Source organism: Dendrobates tinctorius, unplaced genomic scaffold (genome assembly GCF_039654945.1).
Source record: "Dendrobates tinctorius isolate UK_male_01 unplaced genomic scaffold, ASM3965494v1 ptg000183l, whole genome shotgun sequence".
Lineage (NCBI taxonomy): Eukaryota > Metazoa > Chordata > Amphibia > Anura > Dendrobatidae > Dendrobates > Dendrobates tinctorius.
This window is the reverse complement of record NW_027361850.1, coordinates 9,747,462-9,760,140: the sequence shown is the minus strand read 5'-3', so window position 1 is coordinate 9,760,140 and position 12,679 is coordinate 9,747,462. Positions and strand designations below refer to the sequence as shown.

Here is a 12,679-nt window from a genome sequence, read left to right as displayed (position 1 = left end):
GTTAAAAACGCACCATTGGCACAACATGTGCGTTTTTCATTAAAAATCAATTGGATGCTTTTCTTAAGCGTTTCTGTAGCAGAATCGCTTGTCTAAAAGCGCTGCAGAAACGCTTAAAAAACGCTACGTGAGCACACAGCCTTAATGGTGGGGGTCTGACCTCAGGGATCCCCAATATTCTAATTAATGGGTTTAAATCTTGTGGCACCATCACATTTTCTCCTTGCATCTGCTGTGCAAGGAATGACAGCATTCACATTATTATGGAATAGTTGTAGTTTCCTACACAGGAGGGGGTAGACAGGAATACTCTTTTTATGGGAAAACAGCTATAAAACCGCTTCCAAATATTTGTTACAAACACACTTCAAATGTAGAGAATTACCTCTATAATCATCTCTTCGCCTCCAGTAGATTCTGATCCAAAATCTCTCGTCTTTTGGCAGTCAAGAGTGTGTGAGATCTCCTTTACCCTCTGCAAAAGAGCTTGCAGTTTACCTTCCAGCTCCTGATGCTCAGCACACACCTTCCCCTATAAAGAACATGATATACGCATAGTTAGAAAACATATATAAAGCCTTAAACATTTGCTAATTCTTCAACAAAACCTAAAACCTAGATTGGCATCAGTGGCCCTGGTCGATACTAAACACTGACCTTTTCAAACTCAAACACAGACTGGAGCTGCACAACGCGAGACTCGGAAATATCCCGGATAGAATTATGCAACTTTTCCAAGTTCTTTGCATCTTTCTCTAAAGCCAGCAGAAGCTGAGCTGGCACATGAGGTGGCTGATCAGATACAATCAATTTCACAAAGTCAAGCTCCTTGGCTACAGGAGACTCTAAATTCTTCAGTTCTTGATTGAGCACCTTGAGAAAGAAGAGATATTATAATATTTATATGTGCTCAAGTATAATTCATTGCATTTAATAAACCATTAGCAAATATATTAATAACCAAGACGAACTGGGTTTCACCAACTCTAACAGTATGGTAGACTGAAAGGTTTATCTGGCACAGCTCACTCCGCATTGGAGGAGAGTGGTGCCGATGTTATGACCCTGCATTCCTGCCATGACGGCAATTATGTGGGCTTGTGACATCATCGGCACTGCTCATCTCCAATGCGCTCCAGGAACTACCAATAGTTCATCATGTCTTTAAATATGTGCATCAATAAAACACAAACTTTACCTTCAATATTTGGTATGCAGCACATCTTTAAAGCAAGAGAGCAGAATAAAAGTTTGGTGTTTGGGTACGGGATGTTGTCGGTGAGAATACGGTTAGGTACGGTCATTAGTGATGAGTAAACATGCTCTGATAAGGTGTTACCCGAGCATGCTCGTGTCCTAATCAAGTCTCTTCATCAAGCTTGAAAATTATGTTCGATTCCTCAAAGCGGCATGCCTCGAGGCTGTTCGATAGCCGCAACACATGCAGGAACTGCCTGTTTGTTAAGTAATTCCTACATGTGTAGTGGCTGTCGAACAGCCTCGAGATTTACAGTTGTGGGGTCTCGAACTCGAACATATTACTCAAGCATGATGAAGACGCTCAGTTGGCACACAAGCATGCTCAGATAATACCTCATCGGAGGACATTCACTCATCACCATTTGTCATCTCTCTGCACCTGGGCATTCATAGAGTGACTGTGATGTTATACTTAAAAAGGCTGTCTGTTCATGAAAAAAAAAGAAAAAAATTTTCCCAGGGGTCTGAATAGATTAAAAAAATACCCTAGATCTCAGCACAGGTCTGCGCTGAGACAAGATGTGGTGATACCACTGATTCATTCATTCATTAACTGCCAGACCACTGAGGCCTGTAATTGGCTGTAAAAGTGAGATAACCTAAGGGCCCCGTCACACATAGCGACTCACCAGCGATCCAGACAACGATATGAACTTGTCAGGATCGCTGGTGAGTTACCAAACAGGCAGCTTCACCAGCGATCAGGACAGCGACACGCGGGTAACAAGCAACGCGCGTGCGGCGCTTAGATACCCGATGTGTACCTTGGCTACCAACTCCTTGCACCAGCGCACAGGTAACTAAAGTACACATCAGGTTTCTAAGCGCGTCACACATCAGAGGAGAGAGAAATTAAATGGCACATCAGACTTTTTTCGCTATACACTTTTTCCACAGCGCTGTGGTTTAAGTACCCTTAACTACCGCCATTAAAAGGCTTATCGGTGGTCGTTAAGGGGTTAAAAAAAAAGAAAAAAACATGTCTATGGATCTTGTGATTTCCTTAGTTCCACGACTTTTCTTTCTAGGTGTTGCAATCTTAGTGTTTAGGAGTGTATAATGTTCTATTTGTTTTCCTAATTGGCCCATAAACTCCTCCCAGTGAAATAGAGTAACAATAAAAACAAACGAACCCATGTGTGCTAACAAAGGACATCATATGTCCATAATATGGTGCATTAATTAGTGTCACTCACCCTGAATAGAAGCACTGTAGAAATGTACATTCATATGCACCACCAGCACTTCTAGTCCCCACTGCCAGGGAAGGAAGTGTTCAACTGAGAGCGACAATTCTGAGAATATACCGCAATTCTCCAAACTGAGTCACTACCAAAAATGATACGGACGTCCAAACAAAGCAACTTACCTCTGCTTGTCTCAGTTTCTCCTGGACATCTTGTAGGCCTGGTAAAACAGGCTGCAGAGATCCCAGTCTGACTTCTATATCTCGAAGCATTGAGAGGAAGCACATAAGGTTCTCTTCATGCTGGAGACAGGCCTGCTTATTACGGGCAACCTGAGACTTCTAATCATGAATACATATATTTAAAAAAAAAACAAAAAAAAAACATAACGAATACAACATTTTTAGACAATTTCAGATTGCATTTCACAAAGTCAAAGTTTTTCAATAAAGAATTTGTTACAAAAAAATAGCAGATCCACAATTAAAAAATGCAGTTGTGAACATTGAGAAGCAGCATTTTATTAGTAAATGCACACTAATCAAGTCTGATCCATATTTTTTCTTACTGCTGTATATAGAAAACCTGTCACCAGGTAAAGTGGCCAGTTTTTTCTTTTATTTTTATACACAGATATGGGACTTTCTAAGAAGTGCTAATTTTTACTGTCTTAACCAAGGGGGCATGGCTCGCAAGATTCTCTGGGGGGCGATTCTGTAGGCGGCTCATGAATATTACACGGAGCAAAGCTTCCTTGGTAAAGACCATAAAACTCTAAAGAACCGTGTGGCGGATTTAAAAAAAAATAAATAAATAAATGGCGTAACCTAGGGAGCAATGGGAGAAAAATCCGGCCAGCTTTGATTTGGTGAAACATCCTCATTAAAATCAGATTTAAGCAACGTCTGCAGCTCTTTTCTTAATCATGTGTGCTTGCTATCAGCATAATGTGTTCAAAAAAGTATCGTTAACTATATTTTTTGGGGGATATTCTCTTTTAAATGGAGGTAAAAATACTATAATGGAGTTGAGCATAAAGATTCGCAAGACTCCAATTCCAGTGCACCCCCCCCCCCACAGACTTGAGAACCTCCTCCTCTCTGCTGGGACCCCCAGGGCTTCTAATTTGTAGATGGGGTGTGATGTCATAAGCCCCCCCGTCACACATAGCGATCTCGCTAGAGATCGCTGCTGAGTCACAAGTTTTGTGACGCAACAGCGATCTCACCAGCAAGATCGCTGTGTGTGACACTGACCAGCGACCGGCCCCCCTGCAGGTTATCGCTGATCGTCCTGGAATAGCCAGGACATTTTTTTGATTGCTGGTCTCCCGCTGGCCAGCACGCATTGCTGCGTGTGACAGGCGGAAGACCAGCGATCAGCGCGCTGGTAACTAAGGTAAATGCAGGGTTTCTAAGCACCGGGCTTAGAAACCCGATGTGTACCTTAGTTACCAGCACGCTGATGCAGGGAGCTGGTAACCAAGGTACACATTGGGTTTCTAAGTGACGCATGCCCCTTAGAAACCCGATGTGTACCTTAGTTACCAGCTCCCTGCATCAGCGCGCTGGTAACTAAAGTACACAGCGACGCCGCGCGCTCGGGGTCGCTGGTGCTGATTGCTGGTGAAGCCGTCTGTTTGACAGCTCACCAGCGATCATGTAGTGACACACCAGCGATCCTGACAAGTTGATATCGTTGTCGGGATCGCTGGTGAGTCGCTATGTGTGACGAGGCCCATAGATGTGGACCAACGCGTACGTTGTCATGTCGCATCGGACCTAGTAAACATAGGAGGTGCCAACAGATAAGAGGAGGTTTTGCAACTTAACCCCATGCTCAACTCTAAATGCCAAGTCATTTTATTATTCTAGTTTAGTCAGACATACACTATACAGGTGAGTTTACCTTGAGTGGTTCTTTGGTCGGGATTCTGGATGCATGGTCTGTTTCACTGACCAATAAATCACTCTCTTCAACTTGAATGGAGATATTAATGTCTTGGCTAACACCAGATTCCTCTGCATTCAGTCTGGTTTTCTTCACCAAATCTAGAGCATACTCTTGGAGGTTGGATACATCCTTTGATGTCTTTTCTCCCTCCAGACCAACAATTGCTACATCTTTGTTCTTTGGTTTCTTAGAAACACTACTGTCTATTAGCGTGGAAGTATATTCAGTAGAATCACTGTGCAATGGTTGTAAGACACCTTTCCCAATGGACATGTTTTCATCTTGTGAAACTAAAATTGTATCAAGAGGATCTTTTCTGCCGGTTGTATGCTCCACACATTTTTGGTCTGACAGACCTTGATTCACTGTATGACTTTCCAGTTTAGTTGAGGACTCATCTACATGTAGCTTCTCTAGCGCATAAGCACCAAAAGTATGGTGTTTCTCGATGAGCTGCGGAACATCGAGATCTGGTAAGGAGGTCTGTGCCTTTGCATCAGAACTGCATGTTGCTTGCTCTTTAATAATTTCATGAAACATAGAATGTATTAATGGGTTACTTTCTTGAGCTTTGGGATCAATTATCTGGTTTTCAGATGTAAAACCAGCTGCACATAAAGGCTTGTCCTTTCTTGCTACAGTTTCTGGACCTACCGACCCCTCCAGATGCCCTGTAAATGTCAATTTATTTACAACTGTAGTGTCCATTATAGATGATGTTTTAACACTTGAGGTCTCTGATCCAGCTGTTGGGTTAAATTCACAGTCTAGTTTGTCATTAATAGATGTTGTAGCGGCACCTTTACTTAGGACTGATGATACGTTTAACTCTACCCTCTGTTTAGGCGAGTTGACAATGCTTGAGGCATTTTTATCAAATAATAACGGTACCGTTATTACACTAGCATTAACATCTACCACTATATCATCTGCAATGTTTAACTTCCTGAGATCATTTTTAGATGTCACTTCACTAAGTTCCCTAATTGTAACATCACTCCTAAAGATGGATGAAGAATTCTCAACTTGTTTCTTATTTGGAAATAAGGGAATAGCATGAATTTTCTGCTTAGTGTCATCAGGATCTTCTGGGAGACCTTGATGATTGCATTCATGCATGTGCTTATCTCCTTCCTGCTTACTTGCAGTAGATATTGAGTGATGGAAGTCTAACTTAGAATGTATGGAGACTTTTGGCAACTCACATGCATGCTTTCCAAGTAAATCAAGTTCTACATATCTGTGTCCAGTCTGAACATCAATTTTACATTTCTTTAACACGTCAGTATATGGAATTTCACCATTCTCTTGCTTAAAATCTGTCTGACTTGAGATAATGCTATCAGCATTTGTAGACAACCTTCTTTGATCCCCTACTGAAGACGGGGTAAGCTCTAATTGATAAAGACACTCAAACTCAGAAAGTTCCTCAAATAAATCTTGATCAATCAAGCCATGTTTAAGAGACTCGATGACAGAAAAACGTATTCCTGATAAATGATGGATTATTCCGCCATCTTGAATTTGCTTTGATAAAAGTAGGACAGCATCATTTCTGTTAATATATCCTTTACTGATAGCCTCAACTAAAGGCAAAGGTTTCTTAGATTTTGGATCTGTGATCCCACTTGACTCTAACTGTAAACTTAGGAGTTTCTGTTTGATGCTTTTGTCTGAATCTTTCCCCTTTGAAGCTTTTTCTAACTTTATTAGATCTTCCTTATCAGAAGGATTTACTAAGTTCAAACTAGAAGCCAATGTGACAGATATCCTCTTGCCTCGTTTCACATCATGTACACCCCCAGTGATAACCTGAACATCTAAAATACTTTTGGCTACCTCTTCAGCAATGAGTTCTGCTTTCATTGCTTCCTGAACAGAATAGATCTGGTTGTTTTGCATGTCCACAACCCCAGCCACTGACTTGTCCGAGTTGAAGACTTTTTGCAGGAGGCTCTCATCCAGTAGCCCCTCATCTATCACATCTGGGATTGTTAATGCTTCACATGTCAGGGAATCAAAAAATCCAGAGAACAATCCTAGTCTTTCCATGAGTCGTAGAGCAGTGTGGCTTGAGATTGCACCCATTGCCACTGCCTCATTTAGCAGCAGCTTCTGATTGGAATTTGTGTCTATAATACCACCATGTAGTATCTGTTCCGAAAGCATATCTAAAGTATCCTCTTCTTCCATGTCAAAGAAAACACTTTCAACAGAAGCCGTATCTCTAACAATATTTGTTGATGTATCCATTTCTGCTGATTTCCGGTTGTCATTTTTGGCGTTATCTACAATATTTTGCTTTGAATTTAACTGAAGGTGTGCTACACCTTGATGTGCAATTTCACCTTTAACAACATCTTCATTTTTCCTATGAGAAGATATTTCTAATACAGATTTTTTGATATGTCTTTGAAATTCTGTTTCATTGCGCAAGCATTCAGGCTGAGATATAAAGCATGGTTGGCTATCAGTGGGACCCCTTTTAATGGGGGTCAACGATTCTGTCACAGAATCACTTATTCTGCTACTATGGAGAATAGTGTGACTGATGTCATTTTTGGTTGGCTCTCTGTCAAGTATTACTTGTGTGGAGGCCAAGGGGTGTTCATCAGCAGCAATGTGTTTGGAGGCATTTTGTACTTGGGTTTGAATTGAATTGGTAGGTTGAAAAGATGTCTCCCGTTCTTGAGGGGGACCCACATACGGGGACAAACTGCTCTCTCTTGGCAACGGGCATTGATCCGGCTCCTTCTCGGTGTCTGTATTTATGTCTGCAAGAGCCGCCATAATTTCAGGTTCTCTGGTATGTTCTAGATCATGACAATTCTCTATGGCAAAGTGTTTAAGATCAGGACTCTCCCTTAAACATGCATTTTTCTCTTCATTTTCACTATTTTTAATAAGCAACAGTCTCTGGCCATTATGAATATTTATGTAGCTCAAGTGTCTAACAGAAGACACCAGATTTCCTTTGTCCTCAGATTCTAAATACCACAAAATTTTCCATAAGCTATTGTCAACAGGCTGCGAGCTGCTAGCTCCAGAAACAGAGAATGGCTGGACTCCAGACTGCTGGTTGCTTTCTGCTGACAGACTGGAGACTATATCCGGAATTACGGCAGACTTCAATGTTTTTGCAATACTTTCCCCTAATATACCACACTTAATGGCTCTGTCCCATGACATAACTTCTTTGTTTTCTAACATATATAGTCCTTGAATTTTTTGTCTGTTGCCAAGAGTTTTCATTGCCAACTCAGTAGACACGTTGCCTTCCTGAATGGCGTCTGACACGGGAAGGACTTCACCAGACTCTGGCCATAGAAAACCTTGCAGTGAGCCCAGGGACTCCAATAAAACAAGAGCGAGTTTGGGGGCTATAAGATGACATTGAACTGCTTCCTCCAAAGATATTCTTTGCTCAGTTACAAAATCAAAAATGCCACCATCAATAAGCTGTCGTTTAAGGAGAGCACAAGCCATATCTTTATCCATCAAATGGTATCTCACGGCTTCATCAACACTAAGTCTATGCCCAGTTTTTGGATCTACTATTCCACCTGCAAACAACTGGGCCTCTAAAAGCCTTACAGCTATCTGACGATCAATAAGTCCTTCCTGCACTGCCTTAAAGATACTAACTTTTTTGCCTGATTTGAGACACACCATTCCACCGGCTAGCTGTTTGACTGGAATAAGCCTCAGTCCAGTGGACTCATGAATGATGCAGCTTTCCAGGAGTTCTGCTAAAGTCACTAGTTTTGCAGTGTTTGGATCAATAAACTTTTTACAAGATGTCTCAATCTTTTCCATTAAGTTGCTATTAAGTAACATGATATGGATAGACTTCTCTGCATCAGCGGACGACTGAAGCATGCCAGAGGACTGATAGATATTCAATATTTTCAGGCCAACACTTTCAGAGATTTTATTTTCTTTAACTGCAGTAATGAGGCCTTGGAGTTTATGCTTTACAATTTTGTGCTTGTCTAAATATGCCTTAGCTATGTTTAAATATTTAAGACACTGGAATATCCTTTGATCTATAATATTCCTTTCAAGGGCGCCTTCTAACGTCACTTTCTCATTTGTTTCAGGAAAAATCAGGCCAGTCAGGACAATTTGGGCTTCCAAAAGCATGAAGCCAGTATCTTGGTCAATAAGCCCTTTCTGCATCGCCCAGAATATGGGAAATATCTCCATGGATCCCAGATCTATAACTCCAGCAATTGCGTGGTTCTCCTAGAATGAGAGAAAGACCATATTAAAATTAGGAACCATGTAGTTAGCAAGTGGGAAAAAAGGGCTGAAGAAATTTGAAACAGAAATCACCATGCATTTCTAAAGCTACTAACTTTAGGTAACAGAAGTATTAGCAAGCACTATAGACAGACGGCAGCAAATATGCAGCACAAAACTGTTAGGGTATGTGTACACAACATCTTTTACAGGCAGATTGCACCTGAGAACTGCTGAAAAAATGCTAAAAAGAATTAACATATGCACTACAATGTCAAAATGACTTGCTGTGCATTAAAATCCATACAGACATCTGCAGGGAGGGGACATGCCCCCCTTACATTGAACATATGGGAAGAGAGAAAGAACTAGCACTTCAACTTCCTTTGAAGTAGAACTCCACATTGAACATATTGGATTAATTATAGCTGGCAAGAGAAAAATAAATTATAACTAGGGAAGAGAGAGCGCTAACACTTCAATATCCAATGAAATAGAGGCCTCCTGTAATGACCAGCTTATTGCAGAGACATTCACCCCCTTTAGCATTGAGTTTTGCAAGCTCACAACCTGGAATTTCACAGATTCTTTTGAGGGTTTGCATAAGTTCATGTAAAAAACATGCCTACTACTGTAAAAATTCAGTCTTCCTTTTATTGTGAAGCAAACAAATAGGACAAAATAACTGAAAACTTCAGTGTGCATAACTATTCACCACCCTAAAGTAAGCGCATTGTAGAGCCTCCTCTTGTGGCAATTACAGCTGCAAATCGCTTTGGATAACACTCCATGAGCTTTCCACATCTTGCTACTCGGATTTTTGGTCATTCCTCAAGGTAAAACTGTTTCAGCTCCTTCAAGCTAGGTTTCCTCTTTTGAACAGCAATCTTCAAGTCTGACAACAGATTAGATTCTCAATTGGATTAAGAGCTGGGCTCTTGTCTAGGCCACACCAAAACATTTAAACGTTTCCCCATAAAGCACTCAAGTGTTAGCAGGATACTTTGAGTCATTGTCTTGTTGGAATGTGAACCTTCAACCCAATCTCAAAATCACTGAGACTGAAACAGGTTTTGCTCAAAATTATCCCTGTATTTCACACAATCTATCTTCCCCTCGACTCGGACCATTTTCCCTGTCCCTGCTGCTGAAAAACAGCACCACAGCATGATGCTGCCAACACCACGTTTCACTGTGGGGATAGTATTTTTCGGGAGATGAGTGGTGTTGGTTTGACAATAGACATAACATGTACCTTAGCGACCAAAAGGTTCAATTTTGGTCTCCCCTCTAACCACAGCACCTTCCTCCAAACATTTAAGGAGACTCCCATGTCTTTTAACAAACTCAAAAGTAGCCTTACAAGTTTTGTGTGCAAGTAAAGGCTTTTTTTTTTTTGCCCCGTCTATATAGGCCACCTCTATGGAGTGTATGGCTTATTGTGGTCATACGGCTATATACTCCAGTCTCTGCCTAGGAACTCTGCAAATCCTTCAAGGTTACCTATGGTTCGTGGCTGCCTATCTGATTAATGCCCTCCTTGCCTAGGCTGAGAATTTTGGTGGGCGGCTCTCTCTAGCCAGGTATGTTGTCGTCTATGTAAAAAGGAGAAGGTCCATCTAAGGCCTCTTTCACACTTCAGTTTTTTGTCTCAGTTAAAATCCGCCAAAAAGGCGGAAAAGTGGATCCGTTCCTAACTGATGTGAACGGATGGCACAGGATCCGTTTTTTTGACGGATCCGCAGAATGAAGAATTTTAAAGAAACCGCTGGCCGGGAGGAGAGCAGAGGAGAGGAGAGAGAGAATTTATTCGTCCGCCAGAAAGGATTTCAGGGTTAATTTTCTCCCTGACTTCCTTTCTCCGGGCATGCGCACTGGAAAATGCGGATCCAACAAGAAAAAAAACGTTGCAAGGTCCGTCCAGCCATGCCGGCGGATGAAAAAAATTTGGCGGATCCTCACAAAAACGGATCCAACGGATGGCCATCCGTCAAGATCCGCCAGTAATGCAACTCAATGGGGGAAAAAACGGATCCGCAAAAAAAATGGCGGATCCGTTTTTTTCAAAACCTGGCGGATTTTGACTGATGGTCAAAAACGGAAGTGTGAAAGAGGCCTTAGAAAGATAAAATTCAAGACGTTTATTTGACTTTCCATAAACTCCCTCAGTCTCCTTGTCGTAAACTTTCCCTCCGGTTTCACCGGTCGTGTTTTGTATACTACTCTTCATGTTTTATGGAAACTCAAACATCATGGATTTTATCTTTCTAAGCTGGACCTACTCCTTTTTACCTCTACCTATCGTCTAACAGAAACGTGGTACGTGCTGGAAAGTAACTCTGGATTATAAGGGGTGAACTGAACATTTTTTTCTTCTTTGCACATGTTGTAGTCTATGTTCTTTCCATTTGATGATAATGGATTTGATGGTGGAATAATCAGAGATTGGGATACTTTTTTTTTTTTTTTTTTTTTTAGAACCCAACCCTGACTTGTAGTTCTCAACTACTTTGTCCCTGACTTGTTTGGGGATCTCCTTGGTCTTCATGGTGGTGTTTGGTTAGTGGGGTCTCTCTTTTCAATGGTGTTGTAGCCTCTGTGCTCTTTCAGAAAAGGTGGTTGTGATGAACAGCAGACCTCTGTCGCCAAATTGTGACGGACAGCGCAGCCTGTGCCACCAATAGGTCACAATCCCACCGACACGGGTTTGTCAGCGGACGGAGGGACGTGACGCACTGCCGGCACACAGCTATCACAGGCATAGTGGGGGCTTATCTTAGTTATCCCACCACTGCCACCATGTGACAAAAACACAGCAAGCTAATCTTGCTCTAACAATTTATAGCAGGGGCGTATTTTGGATGCCCCACCACTGCTAACAACCTTATCCCACTTTCTCAGTTCCACTTTGGAACTCGCAGCTCTCCGGCGCCCCCTTACCCTCAGGTCAGTCAGGGAACTGCACCTAGGATAGTCGCCGGATGGGCTGCTTGTTGTGCACGGGCACTTAGACTACTGCAGTAGGGAATTATTACTGCTGTGGCCGAAGCCCCTCATTCAGCATGTAAGATCAGTCCATACTGCCAACTAGCCTAACCAACCGCACTCACCACGCTGCCACCAGCTCCTGGTTTCTACACTTAAGTTATAGACTTAATGAAGGGGTTCGAAGCCAACCCAACAGCGTAATTATCTAAAAAAGGCACAGTTCGTTTCTTAGAGCATGGAGACAGAGCTAATAGATTTTTATCATTTATTCCCAAAAGGTGGGCAGTAATTACATCGATAAAAGTTGTTATAAAGTTGAGACATTAAGTATCTACAATGCAGTATAAAACAAAAGGATTAACAAAGAGTAACACTTACATGTGCTTAGTCGATATTAGGCAAACCATGTGGCTGGGGGGATGGGCCGCTTAGTCAAACGTCCCCACTCATCTGGGGTTCTTTTCAGCACGGACTCTGTAGCTCCAACTGACTGGAATTTGGTAGGGGATACCTTATAGCCTAGGGTCTGGGACCTCACAAAATGGGCGGTATGGTGAGGTCCAACCCCCCTTTCTCTAAGTTATGATTCATAACAAACTTTATAATAACCATATCTTCACGAGGGAAGCTCGCACAAACACATATAGGGCATCATTGTTTGTGATTTACCGAATTGAATCCAATAACACCAAGCATGCCATAATTAAGACACTTCATTTGGGAGCAATCCATATCTCAGTTTCTGGAGAGATTAGAATCATGAAAATTAGGGATTAGACAGTTTTGCTGCCTACGCAGAGATGTGAGTTTTATATCTCAGTCCCATATGGTTTTTGCAATATGACTTGTTTTAATACTACTCATATTGATCCCAGCACATTTCTAGAGAACAAAGGACTTCCTTTCCTGGCTGTGCAAGGAGGGGGGGGGGGGGGGGGGGAAGGCTACGAGAGGAAATGGACGGTATCATGTTTCAGATGCCAGCAGAGAGCACACAGACAGACAGCTGCTAAGGGGGGCAAAAGGAGGGGTCTGCAAAAGCTGACAGG

The 12,679-nt window shown here is 42.0% G+C and overlaps 1 protein-coding gene across 9 annotated transcripts in view; it reads right to left on the bottom strand.

Moving 5' to 3' along the window:
* Positions 1-12,679, bottom strand: part of MACF1 (microtubule actin crosslinking factor 1) — a 292,674-nt gene that overhangs the window by 157,892 nt on the left and 122,103 nt on the right. For 5 of the 9 annotated variants that reach the window (XM_073552024.1, XM_073552025.1, XM_073552030.1 and 2 more), the window contains 4 exons: positions 4,356-8,645; positions 2,630-2,788; positions 658-873; positions 386-532 (listed from right to left, as the gene is read on the bottom strand). The exons of the other annotated variants lie outside the window; for them this stretch is intronic. In XM_073552024.1, the coding sequence (XP_073408125.1) occupies positions 386-532; positions 658-873; positions 2,630-2,788; positions 4,356-8,645 (4,812 nt within the window). The remainder of the gene's footprint in view (positions 1-385; positions 533-657; positions 874-2,629; positions 2,789-4,355; positions 8,646-12,679) is intronic. 9 annotated transcript variants of the gene reach the window in all.